This window comes from Lepus europaeus, chromosome 6, assembly GCF_033115175.1.
Source record: "Lepus europaeus isolate LE1 chromosome 6, mLepTim1.pri, whole genome shotgun sequence".
NCBI classification, from domain to species: domain Eukaryota; kingdom Metazoa; phylum Chordata; class Mammalia; order Lagomorpha; family Leporidae; genus Lepus; species Lepus europaeus.
The window spans coordinates 111,754,619-111,777,681 of record NC_084832.1 but is presented as its reverse complement, the minus strand read 5'-3'; the positions used below and the strand labels follow the sequence as shown (position 1 = coordinate 111,777,681).

General features: G+C 40.3%; 1 protein-coding gene across 6 annotated transcripts in view; it reads right to left on the bottom strand.

The window, feature by feature from the left end:
- The window catches only part of PLEKHA5 (pleckstrin homology domain containing A5), a 260,060-nt gene that overhangs the window by 109,785 nt on the left and 127,212 nt on the right, over positions 1-23,063 (bottom strand). For 4 of the 6 annotated variants that reach the window (XM_062194901.1, XM_062194893.1, XM_062194895.1 and 1 more), the window contains exons 4-5: positions 2,160-2,243; positions 961-1,081 (exon numbers count right to left, since the gene is read on the bottom strand). In XM_062194901.1, coding sequence (XP_062050885.1) covers positions 961-1,081; positions 2,160-2,243 — 205 coding nt within the window. Of the gene's footprint in view, positions 1-960; positions 1,082-2,159; positions 2,244-11,115; positions 11,160-22,367; positions 22,521-23,063 lie in introns of those variants that run through there. The other 2 variants (XM_062194896.1, XM_062194897.1) reach the window with 2 other exon arrangements.

Sequence of the window (23,063 nt, the reverse complement as noted above, 5' to 3'; positions counted from 1 at the left end):
AGTTTCTTTTCTGGGAACTTATTGTTCATAATTTGCCCATTTTAAACTGGCTATAGTCCTGTTTCTTATTGATTTAGAGTTGTTCTTTAATTATAAAGAAATTTTTCTTTGTTATATGTGAGTTTTACATATTTTGCATACTTAATAATTATATGTGGGTAAATTTGTTATTACTTTATATTATCTGCATTCTGGTTTATTGCTTTAAAAAAGAACTCTTACATTGTTCTTGCCAGTGCTTTCATAGTTTTATTTTTAATGTTTCAAAAACTAACTCATGTGGAAAATTTCTGGTTATACACTCTATGGCACAGGTCCAACTTCAGTCTTCTCCAGATAACGATTTGGTAGCTTTCAACCCATTTATCATTTCTGTGGATTTTAATTAGAACCTGCTAATGAAGTATTATGCTCAGTTATCTTACTGGCTTTTTTATATTATCAGAAATTCCTTACACTATCTGAAATTTACATTTTTTTGTAATGGCTACAAAATTTCATTTTAAAAACCTTAGCAGGCTTATTTAAAATATATCATTATAATAATCTACCATTTCTTTATTGTAAACATAATTCAATTTATTATTACCATTGTTTCACTGTAAATGTCTCTTCAATCTAGGCATTTCAATAACCAGAAAATGTGATTCTTAAACTATTACATTAATCTTCCCTTTAAAACTTAAGTTGATTCAACAAAGTAATCATTCTCTCACAAAAAACATCATTTATTAAATTATTCAAATATCAGACCAATATTTTTAAAAAGTCATCAAATTACAACCTTACCACCTCATATTTCAAGCTACTGCTTTTATATCAATTACCTCAATATAATTAAATTCATTTAATAAAAATGAAATTAATATTCTATAATTCCAATTCTAAGTTCATTATGAGTAATGGTAATGAATCCTGACTACCATTTATCAATAACCATCAGTAAGCAAAATAACTTACTCTGCCTACAGGGCTCATTGGATGTACTGCATAATCTGATGTCACATTATAGTTAGAAGCTTCATTTATCATACTTATAGGTCGTTCCTTCTTTTCTTCAGATGTCATGGTTGCAACAGCCCTAAAAAATAAGATATGTAAAAGTGTTAGAACGTGAGGCATATAGCTTTATGGTAACGCTTCTCTAACATTTAGACAACACTGATAGCCTACGTTTTCAAGACGGTCGGATACTCTTTACTCTAGGGTAACAGTTAATATTTAAAACTACTTTAAATATAATTAAAGCTTCTCCTAAGCCTGACATAACTTAACATTCATGTTTATTTTAATAGGCATCACTGCAGATATTCTAATTGGTCATTCAACTGGAAAATTGAAAATGAAAATGAACCACAAGAATAACTAATCTAATATTAGAAACAATAGCAGAGATATCAATAACACTATCTGTGAACAACTGAGCATTTCATTTGATGCTTATAAAAATCCTGAGAGATGGCAATTACCATTATCCCAAATACAAGGATGAGAAAACTGCGCTCAGATCAGTTCCATAATTTTACCAAAGTTTACAGAATTTCTCCAAGTTTGCATCCTGGGCCTTTGAGTTTACTTTATGAGTTTGAACCATTGTAAAAAGAATTTCTGAAATTATATTCCTACTGGAAAAAATTTGTAAGTCATGTTTTCCCTACCAGACACAGCATACAGCTGGCATTCTGTCATACTTGACTGCAAATATCCAAATAAGAAAGCTGCTAAATTGTGCTACATAGAATTCAGATTATAGGGGTCGGCAGGGAAGGCTAAGCCTCCTCCCGCAGTGCTGGCATCCCATATGGGTGCTGGTTCAAGTTTTGGCTACTCCACTTCCAATCCAACTCCCTGCTGATGCATCTGGGAGAGCAGCACACCCATGTGGGAGACCTGGAAGAAGCTCCTAGCTCCTGGCTCCAGCCTGGCCCAGCCTTGGCCATTGTGGCCATTTGGGGAGTGAACCAGCAGATGGAAGACATCTCTCTCTCTCTCTGTCTCTTCCTCCCTCCCTTCTTTCCTCCCTCTCTCCCTCTCTTTTTCCCCTCCTACTCTGCCTTTCAAATAAATAAATACTTTAAAAAAAAATAAATCTAGATTACAGCAATCGCAATGTTAACACCATGTTTGAAGACAGGCATGACATGAAAGTCTTGACTTACTGTTCATTCACTACAAAAATGCAATTGTCCTGCGATGGCTGTCCTGTCACTGGATGTTTGCACGTTACTTTCCTTTCATTGTGACTGAAAGAAGAAAAGAAAAAGAGAACATGTGGGTACTTCTATTATCACAAGTGTTTTGAATATTATGGTAGCAAAAATGCCTATTTCTTTACCTTAACAATAAAGTTAGTGAGCAGAGGAAATGAAATTCCAATGACCAGGCTGCTGAGACTCCTAAATATGCCTTTTATACTGCCCATGGTAGCTATATACAAGGGTTTTCAAAAATCCACGGGAATGGTGCACGCTGAGAGAACTACGAATGGATTTCACAACTTCTGCACCAAACTCAGCTTCTTTTCATGCCATTTTCCATTGACTGTCTGAACTGCCCCTGTGAATGTGTAAAAGCTATCTTTGTATGTTATAATTCAGCCAAGATGAGCTCCTCTTGGGAAGACATAAAGCTTTTCTTCCCAGTATTTTATCAAAAAAAGTAAATCGAAGAGCTCAAGTGCACTGTGTTTTACATTTTGGAGAGGGCCCACAAAAAAGTGTGAGCATCTATCTACCTCTTCTTTGTTATGACCCACCTGGGGTCCATGTCAGAGACCTCGTGCCAAATCCATACGCCGAGGAAAAGACTCTAACAGTACTGCTCTATGGGCATCTGCACATGAAAACATTCCAAAAAACCATGGGAAGAGCAATAATTTATAATGCCTCTGTTTCACAAAGAATCTTTATATAAATAATGTAATGGGATTGATCTTTGTGACACCTGACGCTGTGTTGCAGGAAGATGGAATCTGCTGGAGAAACAAACATGGTAAGTGGATGAGATGTGGAAACAACATAAAGAAAAATCTACCTATTGTGTTTCCTGGGAAAAGGAATGCTTTGAATTAAAGCATGACTTACTTTGGAAAAAGAACTTTGTCTATGAAATACAATTCTTCCCAGAGTTGAATGTTAAGATTGGGTTTCCTATTGTCTTTTTGGAATGAGAAGAAAAAAACTTCATCTGTATTTAAGCCAGAAATATTAGGGATCTGAAATAATATGCACTATGCACTGATACATTAAATAATAAATATCTTCACTTGTAAATCCATGTTTTCTTTTCATTAGATCACCAAGTATGAAGCTATCTCTAAGAGTTATCAATGGTGCGTCTGACCTTAGAAAATTTACTTTCATTATGAAGAAATGCTGCAAGATGTTATATTGAATATTACCATTTTGTTAATCTTCAAATATTATGACATTGCAGTATTTTGTGGGAAGTCTATAACCACAAATTGTAAATATTTTGGTAAACCACACAATTAAGTTATTTTTCCAATTCCTAACTTTCATTACTATATTTTTGTTGGTAACTCAGTACTCTGAAATTGTATTCATTAAACAAAATTAAAACTACATAAAAGGTACAAGAAATCTAGCACTCCAGAATCATTAATGGAATTCAGTGCATTATTACTTCTCCAATTATTCTAAGAAACACAAGATTATTAAATTACTAGACAGATTCAACAGGTATGAAGAATTGGTGAGTTTAGGGATGTGTGGTTTCTACTATGTAAGAAAGTATGGAAGTGGCCTTCTTACCTACATATTTAGAAAAGCACAACAGTACCAAGCCAAGTTCTCCCATGGGATGTGGGAAGTGAGTGATGGAATAAACAACAAACTGATAACATAACAACTGTGGGAAGGACAGCCTTTGCAGGTACATGGGAAACACTCAAGTCCTCAAGCATGATGGAGACCACAAATGTGTCATCACAATTTTCATACCAAGGGGTGTGGGCGGAGTGCCCTATGGCGAGGATTAGATATCTTAAAATACAGTTAGGGTGGCCTATGTTACCATACAGCAACTGCACTCTGTAACAGTCTATGATATAATTCAAAATAGAAGAGTCTGGAGGTTCTCAACACACAGAAAATGATCAATGTTTAGAGAGATGGAAATGCAAATTATCCTGACTTGATCATTACACACTGAAAACAAGTATCAAATTACTATACTGTACCCCATAAATATATAAAAATATGTCAATTTTGTTAAACAAAAACCAACATTGCAAAAAGAAAACTAATACATTTATTGGATTATATCCTTATGCTGTGTCATTTCGCCCGAGTGGAACAGACACGATTCTAATCCTAACATTCCGGAAACTCTAAATTACAACAATAACAGGATTCTTTGGGTCATAGGGTTCGGGTACTGCTGTGACCTTCTGAACACTAAATAGATTTGAGTACCCATTAGATAAGGATGCAGGGCAGAGACACATTGCAATAACGAATGGTTAAAAGGAGGGTCAAACATTCTTTTCCTCAAAAGTGGGTACTGTTTCCACGAAATTGACATTTTTAGTGTTTAAGCACTTTTAAGATCACAACACCTTAACGAAACACTAAGCCTTCAGATTTTTGTCTTAGTTAAAAGATTAGTGACTACAATTGATACAAAAGGTGAATATATTTGTGTTCTTTGATTTCCCTAATACATGACATGTTTTATATTATAGTCCACTGAAGATGACCAGATGCTTTTTAAAATTCAAAACCAGAAGACTGGTGTTTACAGGTAAATACGTGGAGACTTCCTGCATCTCCTCTAAAACAGCAAACTCTGAAAGGTAGTGGTGCATTGTCTGTAACCATTTCATCCAAAGTGAATGAAATGTATGACAAACCAAAGCATCAACTTCAACCTAACTGTTGGGATGTGACAGCTTAACTGCTACCTGATGCGACTGTCAACCCTCAGTGCTGCTGTGCAAATGTATTTTTACATACACTTTTAAAATCAATTTTAAAATTCAAAACCATGCGGCTGGCGCTGTGGCACAGCAGGTAAAGCCGCTGCCTGCAGTGTTGGCATCCCATATGGGCACTGGTTCGAGTCCCGGCTGCTCTACTTCCAATCCAGCTCTCTGCTATGGCCTGGGAAAGCAGCAGAAGGTGGCCCAAATCCTTGGGCCCCTGGCTTCGGATCAGCACAGCTCCAGTTGTTGTGGCCAACTGGGGAGAGGCCTGGGGATAGAAGACCTCTCTCTCTCTCTGCCTCTGCTTTTCTCTCTGTAACTCTTTCAAATAAAAATAAAAAATAAAAAATAAAAAAAATCAGAACCATTTCCTGTTATCATGTTAGTAGTTACAGTGCACTTTTATACCCATGCTGCATTTTAAAGCAGTCATCTGCTACACATGGGCCTTCCAGTCGATGGGCTGCGCACACACAGCTTCTAAATCATTCACTGAAACAAAAAATGAACACTCAGTGCCAATATGATGAAAGCAACATAAGTGAAATAAAGAATCTTTCAAAAAGAAGTTCATAAAGCCATCTCTGTTAATAGACTCCTTTTAGTAGACACTGGACACTGTGCGGGTAGCTGGCCAACTTCGGTCCTGACCACTGTCCTTGGCACGGCAGACAAGGCCACAGCACGAAGGGGCAGCGAAGACGATTTCCAGCCCCTCCTCAGTTCCACTGGTTTGCTGCCAGCATTCTTCACAAATCATGTTTTCAGCTTACACTTGCCATCTTTCTCTGTCGCTCGCTAGTTCTATGTTCTGTTAGTGAAGGGTCTCAAAAAAGATCAAAAGTGTGCCTGGCTCTGCTGCAGTGTCTTTTTGGAAACGTGCTCCCACGTGGTACTCTCATCAGGAGACGAGGTAAGGGTAACACTGATTCTTTGCTTATCCACAACTTCGAGAGAATTGGCAGTGAATGCAGAAAACTGTACCCAGCACAATCCAGCCACAAAAGAATTCATGAAACACATGTCTACACACACCTCCAATACCTACCGTAAGTGATGAAAAAACTTCCCATGCAATTTCAGAGACCGTCCCTTCCAGCATCTGCCAATTATTTACAAATTCAAATCCTTCAACGCCTACTACCACAAGCAAGCTGTGGGTCTCTTTCAAGGTCAAAACTTACATTTATTGATTTAATATTTCCTAATGACTTAACAAGTGTAAATCTGTGCTGCCATTTTTTATTAGGTCCTGTGTTTATCTGTATGAGTCACTGATGAAGCCTCCGCGTGGTGCGCTCTTACACCCATTGTCCACACAAGCCCTGTGTTTTTCACGTCTGGCAGTGAAGTGATTTACATTTAGGAATATACATACTGTATTCCAGCAAAACTGACTGTACTACTAAATTACAGGCCAAGATACTACTATAGCGCTTCCAAGGTGATCACCCATTTTTCCTTCCAGATTTCCCTTTGGGATATTGAAAATGTGGAGCTCTATACCAGGGGTTATTAACTTCTCCTTTCATTGCTTGGGAGACATCTGACAATCTCTAGGGTCTTTGCTGAATATCCTAACAGGGTAGATGTAACTGGTGGTCCAGTAGGTTAGAGATCGGGATGCTGTTAGAAATTTTACCACATGCTGGACAGCCCTCCATATCCAACGTTCAATCAGAATGACAACAGTGTAGAGGGTAGGAAATGCCGCACTAGACTAACTATAGTCCTTTTACAGCCAGCTCCACCAGGCAGGCAATACTTCATTATTTCTTTGTGTTTCTATATTTGTCTAGGCATAACAGAGGCAGCGGGCCACAGTGGCGCTTGACAGCACAGGTTCTGGAATCAGACTGCAGAGGATTGAATCGCAGCTCCACCACTTACTGGGTAATCCTTGGTAAGCTACTTTGTCACCGTGTGCCTCAATTTCCTCAATTTGCTAACAGTAACTAGGCCAATTTGATCCTTGTCCTTGGGGAACTTGGTTTCTAGTGGAGATATTTATAAGGATTAAGACAGTGAACAGAAAATCATGGCCTGGAACATAATAAACCATTGGTGAGGCCGGCGCTGTGGCTCACTTGGCTGATCCTCCGCCTGTGGCACCGGCATCCCGGGTTCTAGTCCTGGTTGGAGTGCCAGATTCTGTTCTGGTTGCTCCTCTTCCAGTCCAGCTATCTGCTGTGGCCTGGGAAGGCAGTGGAGGATGGCCCAAGTGCTTGGGCCCTTCACCCGTATGGGAGACCAGGAGGAGGTACCTGGCTCCTGGCTTCGGATTGGTGCAGTGCGCCGGCCATAGCGGCCATTTGGGGGGTGAACCAATGGAGGGAGACCTTCCTCTCTGTCTCTCTCTCTCACTGTCTAACTCTACCTGTCAGAAAAAACAAACAAACAAACAAAAACAAACAAAAAAAACCATTGGTGAACGTTTCTTATTATTACCAAAGACTGCAGGTCTTTGCACATGTGTCACTGCTGTTATATTAATATTCAGTGAAACATTTAAATAGTTTAAATCAGCTCCTATCCAAGTAATTGTTTAAAATTCACATTATTCTTCAACTCAGGAAAGCTGTGATTGCTTTTCAGCCCCTAAGGTCAAAGATTAGTGGAGAAAAGTCATTCCAGTACAGAAGTTCCAGAGGAAGATGCATGTGTCTACACCAGCATAGGCGGTGGGAGAGAATGTTCCTAAACAATAACCAACCTTACTTTTTTTTTTTTTTTAATTCCAGAGTTTACAGCTGAAGGAAACAGGCCATGTTCACAAGAGCAGCCTAAGCATCAGGCTCTAACAGATTAATCAATCAAGGCCTTTTTAAGAAAAGATAGTAAGAAACTGATAAACATCAGCATAAATTGCTTGCTCTTTGTTGTTACGCCCGCTTCATAGTTTTTACTACAGACTGTGTCATTTGCTGTAGCCAGAAAGAGAGAATGAAAGATCTGCTGCTTTAAAACCTGATGGAACTACTACCTCATATAATGATATGGTTTTAAAGAACATGTCTACCTGAGACAGGACAAAACTTCACTTGTCTCATGCCTTTTCAATCCTGTACTTTGCAAATTAAGGAAGCTAGAATTGCTCTCCCTTTCTGTGTCAGTGGAGGAAAACACATTTGTGCAGTCTACACTGCCATGGTCTTCACTCATCAGGAGGTTTACAAAGGAGGATGCCAATGACATTCCTAAGAAAACACCACAACCAACACACACATAAACAAGATGTACAAAACACATATTTAAAATACAACCCCAATGAAATTATAGGATTAGAAAAAGAGAAAGAGAGCAGGCAGGCATTTAGCCCAGTGCTTTAAGCTACTTGCATCCCACGTCAGGGTATATGGGTTAAACTCCTGGCTCTGACTCATGACTCTCGCTTCCTGCTAATGCAGAGGCGGGACTCAATTAATTGCATTTCTGCCACCCACATCAAAGTACATCCCCAGCTTCTGGTTTGGGCTTGGCCCAGCTCAGCTGTTGTGGGCACTGGGGATGAACTAGCGGACCAGAGCTTTGTCTGTCTCTCAAATAAATAAATAAATAAATAAGTAAATAAGGCTTGTTTGCTAATATGGTGTTTTAATTTAACAGTAAAATGATAAAAAGCCAGTAGAAATGAAATAACTTGTTTCATTCTTTTTTTTAAATTCAATTTTTTTCTTTCTTTCTTTTTTTTTTTTTTAATTTTTGACAGGCAGAGTGGACAGTGAGAGAGAGACAGAGAGAAAGGTCTTCCTTTTGGCGTTGGTTCACCCTCCAATGGCCGCCGCGGTAGGCGCGCTGCGACCAGCGCACCGCACCGATCCGATGGCAGGAGCCAGGTGCTTCTCCTGGTCTCCCATGGGGTGCAGGGCCCAAGGACTTGGGCCATCCTCCACTGCACTCCCTGGCCACAGCAGAGAGCTGGCCTGGAAGAGGGGCAACCGGGACAGGATCGGTGCCCCGACCGGGACTAGAACCCGGTGTGCCGGCGCCGCAAGGCGGAGGATTAGCCTAGTGAGCCGCGGCGCCGGCCTCATTCTTTTTTTTAAAGATTTATTTTATTTATTTGAAAGAGTTACATATAGAGGTAGAGCCAGAGAGAGAGAGAGAGAGAGAGAGAGAGAGAGAAAGGTCGTCCATTTGCTGGTTTACTCCTCAAATGGCCTCAACGGCCAGAGCTAAGCAGATCCGAAGCCAGGAGCCAGAAGCTTCTTCCAGGTCTCCCACATGGGTGCAAGGGCTCAAGCACTTGAGCCATCTTCCACTGCTTTCACAGGCCATAGTAGAGAGCTGTATTGGAAGTGGAGCAGCTAGGACTTGAACCAGCGCCCATATGGGATGCTGGCACTGCTTGCTGGGGCTTTAACTCACTGCACCACAGTGCTGGCCCCAACTTGTTTCATTCTTAATGCAGTATTATCTGAAGCCACGCAAGAAAGAAGTTAAGGTACTCAATGCACTTTCACTATGTATGGATTGACAAATTCCTGTTATCCAACAATTAGGCCCACACTATGCAAATATTTGTTGAATGCAATAATCTTGTATCTGATATTTACATATAGATAGAACATGCTCGTCATTAAAAAAAAATTCTATTTATTTGAGAGAGAATGTGAGAAAACATCCTCTGGTTTAGTCTCCAAGTGCCCACAATGACCAGGACTGCAACAGGACTCCCATGTGGGTGGCAGGAATTCAACTACCTGAGTCATTTCTGTTGTCTCCCATGGTCGACATTACCAGGAAACTGGAATCAGAAAGTGGAGCTGGGTATCCAAACCAGTCACTCTGATGCTAGGACAAACATCCATCCTAAGAAGTCTCTTTAAAACATTAGGATTAGCTTCATTTCTGAAGAAATGCATTTATCACTGAAAGTAACAGGTTAAAAATAAAAATGAATGAAATAATACATATAATAAATTAGTGCATGATATATTCTTGAACCAAATACGGAAAGGTGTGACTCCTGATTTTAAATTGAGAACGTTTATCACTTTTAGGCAGCATGATAGCTGAGGATTACGTAATATAGCTCCACTGTCATCTTCACTGGGTTGGCTTGTCTCTTCTAGTGAGGCATGCTCACAGGACTTCGCTGGCTGCAGGTTCCTAACAATCACATGCAGACCACAAAGTCAAGAGCTGAAAGAAAGTTTCTCTTTGGATATCCCTCTTCAAGAAGTTTCTCAAAAACTCCCTGGCCATCTTTCTCTAGAACCTGATCAGCCATAGATATGAGGGCCCATGCCCTATTCAATCAGGGGCAAAAGAAACGATGATGGGTTTATGGCAGTCAAGATTCCCAAGTCTGCCTGCAGCCCACTGAGAGGAATGAACAAATGGAAAGTATTTTATAACAGCGAGGAAGAAGGAGAGGGGAAAGGCAATAGCCTTTCTTAGCTAATAAGCTAAGAAACATCCTTTTCTTAGACAAAGCAACTTTCACTATCATGTTCAAAACTAGATTTCTCTAGACACTTCGAGAAGCAATGACTTAAGAGCCCTTGTCTAGACTGTTGAGGAAGTTTTTTTGTTTTCCATACTATTTGTTGAACTCTTTACTTAACAAAGAGTTAATCATCTGAGTTTAAAGTTAATTGAGGCCGGTGCTGCGGCTCAATAGGCTAATTCTCCACCTGTGGCACTGGTACACCGGATTCTAGTCCCGGTTGGGGCACCGGATTCTGTCCCGGTTGCCCCTCTTCCAAGCCCACTCTCTGCTATGGCCCGGGAGTGCAGTGGAGGATGGCCCAAGTCCTTGGGCCCTGCACCTGGCTCCTTGCTTCAGATCAGCACGATGCGCCGGCCACAGCGCGCAGGCTGCGGCGGCCATTGGAGGGTGAACCAACGGCAAAAGGAAGACCTTTCTCTCTCTCACTGTCCACTCTGCCTGTCAAAAAAAAAAAAAAAAAAAAAAAAAAAAAAAAAAAAAAAAAAGCTAATTGAAAATAGATCTTAGTAAAAAATAAGAGTGGGAATAGGAAAGGGAAGAGGAAGTAGGGTGGGATAGGGGCTGGGAAGGGGAGTGGGAAGAATCACCCTGTTCCTAAAGTTGTAAGTACGAAATGTATGAAGTTTGTATTCTTTAAATAAAAGTTTCTGGGGGGGGGGGGCGGAAACTAGATTTCTCCATACTACATGGTCAAAGAGGAAGATGATTTACTTACTTCTTTCCTTGGCCAGGTAAAGAGTGTGATTTAATCTGAACTTAAGAACTCTGGAGGTTTTACTTCCAATCTCAAAAAAGAAAGAAAAAAAAAAAAAGGAACTGTTTTAATGGTTTGAGTATTACAATTCTTTCTAGGAAGAACATTCGCTTTTGTGGGTTTTTGTTTTTCACCTATTATTTCATGGGAAACTCTGGTGACTGCTTTAATAGAAAATTTACAAAATTGAGAAATACATATTGACATGGTATCTAACATATTGCTAATAACAGCCAATCCCATTCTTCTAAGTGACATATTACAGTCAAACAAAGCACACTTATTTATGTAGTGTTTTGTATGTATAACCGGTTAATACTGTTAAAAACACACAAAGCATAATATATATATTTTAGAAAACTCTGCCTCGTGGAAGAGATTAATGAGTTGTCTCATTAAACTCAGATGCAAACCCGTTTATATGATTTGCTCTGAATCATGTGTTTCCCTTAAGGGAAAGAGAAAAGAAATTTAATTTAAGAAAAACAGGACAGCATATTGGGCTTGGCAGCTGCAGTTTGGTAATTATTCTGGCAATCCCAGTAATGAAGCCAGGATCCTGACTTGGACCTTGACAAGCATCCAAGCCATGAAAGCTGCCACATACCCACACGTGTCCTCTGACTGCAGCAGGGCAGAGGAGCAATGGACACTATGGAAGCGTTCCTATTTCTCTCATTAAGGCAGAAAACTATGAAACAGCCCAGATGTCTGCTTAGAGCTCTGTTGTTTTCAGTATCCTTCTACTACGCCAAAAAGAGCGCTGTAGTTTGTATGTTCTCAATTTAGTCTGGGTTTCTTTATAGTATGAAACAGTTACACTCGCCCATTTGTTTTAAAATTGAAGAGCTGGGCCAGCGTTTAGTCTAGTGGTTAAGATGCCTTCATCTCATATCAGAGTACCTGGGCTTAATTCCCAGCACCACTGTCCTGCTAACGGAGATGCTGGGAGGCAGCACTGAAGGCTCGAGTAACTGGGTTCCTGACACATTCACTGAAGGCACACGGACTGTGTTCCTGGCCCAGCCCCTCTGTTAGAGGAATTTGGGTGGTGCACCAGAGGATCGGAATCTCTATCTCTCTGCCTCTCAGATAAATACATAAAATTTAAAAAAAATTCAACAACTTTTATCAGAAGAAATCATATATTTTGAGACTCAAATCTAATTATTTTAGAAAACATGGGACCGGCACTGTTGTGTAGCGGGTAAAGCCGCCACCTGCAGTGCTAGCATTCCATATGGGCACTGGTTCGCGTTCCGGCTGCTCCACTTCCGATCCAGCTCTCTGCTATGGCCTGGGAAAGCAGTGGAAGATGGCCTAGGTTCTCGGGCCCCTGCACCCACGTGGGAGACCCAGAAGAAGCTCCTGGCTCCTGCCTTCAGATGGGTGCAGCTCTGACCACTGTGGCCAACTGGGGAGTGAACCAGTGGATGGAAGACCCATCCCCCTGCCACCTCTCTTTCTCTCTCTGTGAAACTCTTCCAAATAAATAAATAAATTAAAAAAAAAAAACACATGTTTTAAACACTGTTATTAAGTCAATTGATCCCATGCTAGTCCAAAAATTTCTAAAATTATTATTGAACGTAAAGTTCACTAATCTTTATATATTTTATTTTCATTTTAATAAAAGGAAGAAAATGTTATGTTGAAATCTTCCTACCACAATGACTGTTTTTGCAATCTGTTTTTAAATTGAAAATATGCTAGCATAGAAAATTATGCCTACAATTAAATGAAATGTTTTAAGAACAAAAGTAAAACACTAAAGAACCTTGCTTGTCTTGTGAAACTGAATTCCTGAGTCTTGGTTATGTGAAGAAATAACCACTGAGTTAGCAATATAAAAGATTGCAATTTTTTTTTGCAAAATATGAAAAGTATATATTTCCTTTCCCCACATTTAGTTCTAAATGCCATTTGCCTTAACTTAGAACTAACTGCTTCCAGACATCCTGCTCAAACCTCAGTGATTCATCTACCTAACATCTACCAAAACTCTTCTTAAAGTCTTAACCCTTTATTTTCTACTCTTTCTCCTCTCAACATGCAGTAAATGGGGAAAAGGAAAGAGTACATCAGGTGCGAAAGTCTCATTTGGACCCTTTCCCTCAGCAATAAATACTGTTGTAATTGCCGTAAAAGTGGCTACCTCTTGAGTGCCACACCGAGGGCAGCTCAAACACTTGGCTGCCACACACTGCACTTGAATCCTTACAGAGCCCCTGTGAGGCAGGCATTATGATCTGCACTAGACCCACAGTAGGCTGAGGCACACACCTTAGAAAGTTGCCAGAAGCTGCAAGGTGAGCAAGAAGGGCTTCAGAACCATGGTGCCTCAAGGGGCAGGTGTTCTGCAGAGACGAAGTCCCCTCTTGGGATGCCTGTATTCCAAATCAGAGCCTGGGTCTGATCCAGCTTCCTGCTAATGCACACTACATACTCTGGGAGGCAGCAGGAGATGGCTCCAGTACTTGCATCACTACCACCCACCTGAGAGAACTGGATTGTGTTTGAGGCCCTTGGTTTTGGCCTGGCCCAACCCCAGTTGTTGTGGGCATTTGGGGAGTGAAGCAGTGGATGGAAGATCTTCCTGTATTTCTGTTTTGCAGATACAATGCTATATATAACATAAATATACTGATTTATCTCTCTCTCTGTGTAATTTATAAATAACCAACAGAGGTGCCTCCAAAGCCAGGCTGCTTCCCCTTCAGGTCTGCACCTTTCACAGCTGTCCTTCCCTGATTCCACCTCATCACTGAGACTTTTTAGTTCTGCCCTTTACTTTCTACCCAAGGGCTCCACTGCAGAACACAACCATGCCTTCCTCCCTAGCGTATGCTCTCTCTGCATCTCTGTCCTACTCCCATCTCACTGCTTAATCACCCCAAGACCATTTCCACCTTAAGCACAGTAATAAAATCATCCCAAGTCCAATTTGATTTTAAATCTAACCCCTCTTTTCATCTTTTTATCCTGAGACTTTATAATCATGTTCCATTCTTACGGGGCTGCTCAGACAAAAGCATCACCCCAAGAGACTCAGAAATGCTGCCTGACATTTCCCCCACTACAGGTATCAGAGAGTTTTAGTACAGGGGTAGGGTACTGTACCATCATAGATTTAGCCCTGGCTTGGGATGCCCACATCCCATACTGGTTCAAGACCTGGTTTTCCTGCTAATGTACCTGGAAAGCAATAGATAATGGCTCAAGTACCTGGGTTCATACCACAAATATGGGAGACCCAGGTAGAATTCTGGGCTCCTGACTTCAGCCTGTCCCAGTCTGTGCTGCTGTGAGCATTTGAGAAGTGAACCAGCAGGTGAAAGATTGATCAATTGATTGATATCTCTTTCACTTCCCCCACCTCACCCCATGTCACCCTCTGTGTCACTCTGCCTTTAAAATATATCTTTTTTTTTTGTTTAAAGAATGTAAGTACATATCAACAATTGTAAAGCATGTGTTGTACCTGACAGAATTGTAAATCTTGCTTGACCCAACCAAAGAAAAGTGGTTTAAACCCCAGAAGGAAAATAGGAAAATGATGAAACACATCATACTGAGAGCATCCTTACAGACCAGGGACAAGAAAGAAAAAAGGGTAAAAAGCCCCAAACATGGGAGGTTCACATTCCATTTCATCTGTTTGAGTTTTTGGTTATTTATAGATATTTTCTCAACCATCTTTAGAAAAGGCTCTCTTAAAGAAATTCTACATACACAGTAAAAATCTACAAAATAAATACTTTTTCATGGGTTTCAAACACTTAGCAAGTAAGGAAAGAATAATTCAATTAACACTATGCTAGGTGAAAACAAACAGTACCTGTCACATCTATCCTGAGTGTTTGGACATGATTACATTTTAGAACACCGGACAAATTGAAAGCAAAGATGTTAAAATAATTTCACTTGTAAATCTCTGGCGAATTTGAACCCAAGAAGCTCTTAAGTGGGAAAAAGGTTAACTGGCACTGTCTAGTTAAAGCAGAAATATGATTCTTAGAATATACACACTAGTTCACCAAAGAATCTTCCCTCAGCTATTCAAGAATTGAGTGATTTTTCTGACAGGAATAACATCTTGACTGCTGTTAATAAAGGGTCGTATGTCTCTTCTTTTTAAAAGTTTTATCTAATGGGGCTGGTGCTGTGGTTTAGCGAGTAAAGTCGCCACCTGAAGTGCTGGCATCCCATCTTGGCAGCGGTTCAAGTCCCAGCTGCTCCACTTCCAATCCAGCTCTCTGCTCTCTGCTATGGCCTGGGAAAGCAGCAGCAGATGGCCCAAGTCCTTGGACCTCTGCACCCACATGGGAGACCTGGAAGAAGCTCCTGGCTCCTGGCTTTGGATTGGCAAAGCTCCAGCCATTGGGGCCATCTGGGGAGTGAACCAGTGGATTCTGGAAGACCTCTCTCTCTGCCTCTGTTTCTCTCTCTGTAACTCTGACTTTCAAATAAACAAACAAACTTCTTTTAAAGAAGTTTTATCTTTTTTTTTTTTTAAGATTTATTTATTTATTTATTTGAAAGGCAGAGCTATAGAGAGACAGAGGCAGAGGCAGAGAGAGAAAGGTCTTCCATCTACCGGTTCACTCCCCAGATGGCTGCAATGGCCAGAGCTGTGCCAATCCAAAGCCATGAAACAGGAGCTTCTTCCGGATCTCCCACATGGCCATCTTCCCACTGCTTTCCTAGGCCATAGCAGAGAGCTGGATTGGAATTGAGAAGCTGGGTCTCGAACCGGCGCCCATTTGGGATGCCAGCACTGCAACCAGCAGCTTTACTCGCTACACCACAGTGTGGGCCCCTATCTATTTTCTTAAGTTTTTAATTGACAAGCAAAAATTACATGTGTTTCTGAAACCCCAGGACACTTTAACAGCATCTGAATCTTCTCTACTATATCCAGCCCCTCCCCTCCTTCGCCCATCCTCATCCTTCACAGAGGCTCAACCTCTTTCTGTAAAACAGGGACCAAAACTAAAAGAGCCCTAAGCCAAACCAAACCAAACCAAACCACCACCACCACCAATAATTGCTACTTTCTGAAAGGATAAAAATATCTGATAATACCAGGGTTCATAACTGGGACCCCTGATGGAGCCAACACCAAATCTTAGCTGAGCTGTACTTGAACAGCTAGCAGTTAGGTTTCATGGAAATAGGTAAAATCATGTGTCATCTTTAATGTGCTGTACAATAACTTCTATACAAATACAACTTCATGAGTGAGGAACACTGATAATGTGATCTAAGGTTAATATTTACTGCTGAATGACCTACAGTTTAAAAAAAGCCACAAAACAGGAAAAAAAAATGATCATGGGATATATTTTAGTGGTTTCAGAAAGTCTTACTTGAAAAACTGTAGAGTCACATGTATAAAAAATATTATGAAAAAAGCCTTTAGGGGCTTTAAAAATAAATAGTCTTTGTCATTTAAAAGCAATAATGTGACATTTAAAAATATATAAAACCTAGAATTTCATTAGACAACTCTCTTACTAATGGATGCTAATTAGTAACATTTTATTCTAATGTGCATTAAATAGACTTTAAGAAGAACGTAAACAACAAATTCTAAAGAGTTAAACTTAAGAAGACTCTTTTGCAAAACCATGTAAGAAAGTTAACTTAATCTAAATTACATATAAATCACCCCAGAATTTGATGGCATACAATTATTTTAATGTAGATAAAACACATTCTTTCCAGTACAGTTTAACTGACAGGGTTAATATTTTTAAATTTTATTTATTTAGAGATTTATTTTTTATTTATTTGAAAGAGTTACGATGATGGGGGAGTTGAAGAGTTGCAAAAGAAATGTGGAAGATGGTGAAGTGGGGACAGAGCTTACTGCTCTAGCCTAGGCAACAATAGCTTAAAAAAAGTGGAAAGAATGCAATCTCATGGTAGAGTTAGCGAGAAAACAGCAGGAGAAACTCTACAGTAAACTCTATAGTAGACCTACATGGAGGGCAAGGACACACACAATTCAAGACCCCAGCCGCTGAGAGCCTCTGCACCAGTGTTGGAGAGTGAAGGGAGACCAAACCACTGGGGAAAAAAGCTGCAGGAAGAGCCTAGAAAGAATTCAGCTTGGAGCCCTGTGGGGGATAATGTACCTGCCAAACTAGAGGAGAAAAAACAAAGTGGGGGGGGGCATGTTTTCTCTCTCCCCGATCACCCCCTCAACAGCATCCTGTAATAAGCGGACAGAGAGCAGGCACCATTTTGGACATATGTAACGGCTGTGCCAGCTCCTGTCTGTGCCCAGCAACTGGCCAAGTGGAGACTCCAGAGTCTGGTGGGGAGAACAGACAGGGCTGGGTGTTCGTGACTGTGGGAAGCTTATGTGCTGGGACTGTGAAAACACTGAGGCTTCGTGGGAAGACTCAGGGTGTGGCTGGGACTTTGGGCAGTCACTGTGGGAGGCTCCATGTGATCAGGGCTCTCTGGTTATCTGGACATTGCTGGGGAATCTGAGTAAGCTCAGGACTGAGCAGATCCTTCGTGTGGCAGAGTGGACGAATAAATATACCCACTGGGGCTAGTGCCCAGGCACTGGTCTCATTTGAGGAGAGGAGCTCAGATGAATCTATCCCAACAGACAAGAACAAACCTCCTCTCTGATTTAAAAAAAAATGAGATTCACCGTGCCAAACTTGGGTGTGTCACCTCAGACACACCCTTCACCCTGGAGCACTGAACAAAGCTCCTAGGCCACACCCATAACATGCTCTAGGTATTCCCTGAAAGCAGACACTCCGCTCAGACATAGTCCAAAGATAAAAGCTGGCACAGGAGAAAAAGCAAAGAAACCAACGAGTATCTCCACAAATGCTGAATAATAAACACGCCAATTCAATAAACAAGAATAAGGAAGACAACATGATGCCCCCAAAAAACGTTTCAAGACTACATTGTGAAGATAATGAGACTGAAGAAATAGAATTAAAAAAATTGATCATAGGATTACTTAGAAGTAATCAGAAGCAAATGCACAAACTAATGAAATCCATCTATGACATGAAAGAAAATTTCTCCCACGAAATTGAGATCTTAAAGAGAAAGCCAGCTGGGAAAGCAGCAGAAGATGGCCCAAGTCCTTGGGCCCCTGTTCCCACGTGGGAAACCCGGAGAAGCTCCTGGCTCCTGGCTTTGGATCAGCGCAGCTCCGGCCGTTGCGGCCAATTGGGGAGTGAACCATCAGATAGAAGACCTCTCTCTCTGTGTGTAACTTTGACTTTCAAATAAATAAATAAATCTTAAGAGAGAGAGAGAGAGAGAGAGAGAGAGAGAAAGCCAGAGTTACAGAGAGAGGTAGAGTCAGAGAGAGAGAGAGAGAGACTTCCATCCACTGGTTCCACTCCCACACGGATGCAAGGGCTCAAGGACTTGGGCCATTTTCTACTGCTTTCCCAGGTCACAGCAGATAGCTGGATTAGAAGAGGGGAAGCCGGGATTTGAACCGGCGCTCATATGGGACACTGGCCCTACAAGCCACGGCTTTACTCTGCTCCATCACAGTACCAGCCCCAAGGTTAATATTTTATTCATTCAATATGAGCTAGACACTGGCAATACAATAAATAAACATTATAAACACAAATGGAATGCAAAGAGGAGACCTATTTAGGGGTTTATCTTGCTTAGAAATGAAAGAGCAAAGAAGGGATCAGATGTGCCTAGGTTTTAGTACAAACAGAAGCAGGGGGCACAGAAATGTAGCTGAAATCTAGGCTTTAAGAAACAGATTTATTGTAAGAAGTATTATATTTGTTTTAAAACAGAGTACAAGGATACTTCAGAAAGTTAGTTGGAAGATTATTTTGGTGTAAAAAATGTTGAAATCTATGCAGTTTTTTCCAGAAGATGCATTTTTTAGATTTTTTTGAAAACCTCTTATATTCATGGATTTCAACATTTTTTTTGTAGCAAAATAAACTTATTTTTAAGTTCCATTTTCCAGGAACTTTTTGACATACCCTCATATTTATTCTACTCCTAGATTTTTATTTTATTTTATTTTTTTGACAGGCAGAGTGGACAGTGAGAGAGAGAGAGACAGAGAAAGGTCTTCCTTTTGCTGTTGGTTCAACCTCCAATGGCTGTTGCGGTTGGCGCACTGCACTGATCTGAAGGCAGGAGTCAGGTGCTTCTCCTGGTCTCCCATGCGGGTGCAGGGCCCAAGGACTTGGGCCATCCTCCATTGCCTTCCCGGGCCATAGCAGAGAGCTGGACAGGAAGAGGAGCGACCAGGACAGAATCTGGTGCCCTGACTGGGACTAGAACCGGTGTGCTGGTGCTGCAGGCAGAGGATTAGCCTATTGAGCCGTGGAGCCTGCCTACTCCTAGGTTTTTCATCACTTCAATTTAAAAATTACATTATGTATATTCATGGAGTTCTTAAAAAAATTTACTTGTAAGGCAGAGTGACAGAGACAGAGCGATCGTCCATCTGCTGGTTCCCTCCCCAGGTGCCTTCAACAGCCAGGACCTGGCACTACTGAGGGCAGGAATCAAGAACTCTACCTGGGTCTCCCATGTCAGTGGCCAGAACTCAAGGAACTGAGCCAGCACCTGCTGCCTCCCAGGCTCATCAGCAGGAAGCTGGACTGGAAGCACAGGATAGCCAGGACACGCACCAGGCCACTGTGATATGGGATGCAGGCATCTCAAGTGGCCGTTTAAATCACTGCCCCCACAGTGCCCTCCCCACAAATAACATTTTTTTTTTAAAAACTCTGAAAAGGACCAAATAGTAATGCACTCTATGTGACACATGCAACATTAAATCAAAGCTCAGTTTAGTCAACAAACCATTATCCCCAGGCACTGAGAAATTTCTCACCTACAGATGGGGCAGGCATGGGTGAGAAATCCAACACAAAAGAGCAGGCTGAGGCCCACTTCCTACTACAGAGACACAGCGTGTACTGCAGGCAATGACTAGAGATGGGATGAGTGGGAACATCTACTGGCCGTTGCAGGACACTGTGATGACAGTGCTTCAGTCTGCAGCTACACAGCCTTCCAATAGAGCACAAGACATGAGATGCATCTAGCACTGGCTAGATGATTGGCAGGTTTTGATCAGAGTAGAGATGGAATCTCTCCAGTATAAAAATCAAGATATTTTCCTTGTTCATTTAGCTTGCTTAGTCGATTTATATATTCATGTTGAAATATTTACTGAACATCTAAACTGCACAAGGGGTTAGAATGTCCACCACCAGGGACAAAAAAAGTACAGATGAAGACTGTAAGGGGCTTAGAGAATGTAACTCAGTGTGAGTTCACTAAGCTACATTTCAAACAAAGATGAGCAGCACAGTTATACTTTTCAAGCAGGCTACAGTAGTGGTGCAAAGAGCTCCTCAAAGCATACCTTATTCATGAGACAACACACAACTACTCGATTCTCTGGAGTAAAACTTTTATGTCAAGTTATCTCCACCACCCTGCCCCAGCCCTGCTCATCACCCTCTTCTTTCACTTTTTTTCTAGATTTAATTTCCTGTTCAGACAAAAAGTTGAAATAGTTTCTATTGAACTTTAGCAATGACCAATGACCCCTTATGTCATTATGGATCAAAAACATCTTTGTTTAAAATGTATACTGAATATATCCCAATTCATCATTACAACAGTAACATACTGATTAAGTTTAAAATATAGCCCATGTAAAACCATGCTAAAGCATCTAAAGTGCATCCATGATAAATTTTTAAGGGGAATAAAAATATTCATGAATTCTCCATACACAGTACTTCTCCTTTGGGCAGAATCCTAGCTGGAAGCTGAAGATTCTGCAGCTTAAGAAAAAAAATGTGGATCTTGAATTAGGGTTGTCAAGTCAAATAAAATGAACTTGAAACCCTAATTCTATATTTCTATACTTCTAAATTTACAAAAAGTATATGCTGGGAGTCATAGTATTAGGCAGTTACTAATTCCTCAAATTTGATATTTGTGACATTAACATAAAAAGCCGATTCAGACCATTTTTTTCATTACCTTAACCATTATTCACATAAAAATACTTATGGTAAGTCTTATTTCTTATTCCAGAAAACTAATGGGAAAATAGAACATTTGAGAGAATTTCCCTACTGTCTTTGCCTCAATTAGGCTTAAAAAAGAGAAAGTGACTATTCTTCAGGAGAAAACTGAAAATTCTTGGCAAGAGACCTTGAAATCACAAAGTTGCCACTGGACTTGCATGAAAACAATTATACCAAAAACATCAATATATGAAACAGTTTGAAGGCTTTAGTTTGTGCAACATAGATAATGAAATTACAGTAGATTCATTCATCTACACAAAATGGAAGAAAAAAGCTATAAGCAAAACAGTTATATCTCAAACTAAAAACTTTCACAACATAACCCACTTCTTAAATAATACTTTCAATCCAACTATCAAATCAGTGAACATAGTGTAATTCAAAAATATGTGAATTGTTAACAAGAAATAAATCACTAAAGGGCACACTGTCCAGCCCGCACAATTTCTCTGAATTTCTAAAATTCCTTTACATGCTCAGATACTGTCTATAACATAGAATCTGCCATTATATTGCTCTTAAATTTTAAGTAAATAAGAATATCTATTTTGACACACATCACTGAAATAACCCCAATAAAGAATTTAAAAAAATTAGCAGCTTTGATTCACTATTCATGAGCTTAGTATTAATATCCTTTTAAAAAGATTATATAATGAATATTGTTTAGCATCTCCCTTGGGAACGCCTGAGGAATCCTTCATATAATTGACTTTAACTGGGGTGGGGAGGAAATTCAGATTATTTTCTGAGTACATTAAAAAAAATAAATAAGGTAAACTAAAATTTAAACATAACAATCTTTTAGGCTTTAGAGCAATTTGTGAGTACTATGTATTTATGTAGTTTGGAGAAAAGGACAGACCAAGAGAAAGACATTACCAATTCCACATTTTAAAATGTTCAAGTCATTGGAACACTTAATGAATATACTTGCATTTCTCCAACAGTTCGACACTACAATTACAGCAAGATGTACAGTAAGCAAATGCTTTGCACCGGGCACCTTGCCTGGCACTAGGGCTACAGGGACTCTTCACCACAAGATCCTTAGCTCAGAAAAAGGACTCCTGTTCATTCAGGCGAGCTATTTACCATGAACACAGTAAAGCAACAAGAATTACTCACCAGCCTTCTTCAAGATCATGTTCTTAAAATGATAGTCAATCACAGGCAAGAAGAACACTGGAATAAAAATAAGACTCAACTCCTTTGTCTTGGGCTGCTCCCAGGGAGCACGGTGAGGGACTCAGCACTAAGGAAGTGCACTGTGGCTATCAGGCTGGCCCGCCACTCTGGAAGTCTGACACCACACTGACGTCACATGCTGACATGTCACTGCAGCCGCAAATGAAGGCAGTTTCCCCAAAGACTGCTGTGATTATAAATGCCTTCCAGCCGTAAGAGTAAATATGATTTCAATTCTCTTTAAACTGGCATGTAGCGTAGAGTACAATATCAGAATACAAGGCTGCAAACAGCTTTTGAAGCAGATCTTTATTGTGAATTTCAAAAGCAGTCTTAGCTCTAAAGAAGTAGATATTTCCCATTAAAACTATAAACACACCAACTTAAATGACAGCTTTAAAAACTTTTTTCTTTCCTTGTTGTTTCCAAAGTTGATAACGTCCTGGTTTTACGAATTCAGTCAACAGAAGATAAGAAGGTGAACTGCGTGGAATTCCACCCAGAATTGATGATAGCTGATCAGATTTACTGATCACGTTCTATGTCAATCGGCCTTTACAAACTCATCTGAACCTCAAACAAAGCAAAATGGGTTCTAGAGTTATCTTCATAAGGCTTGGAACAGCCAGCTAACCT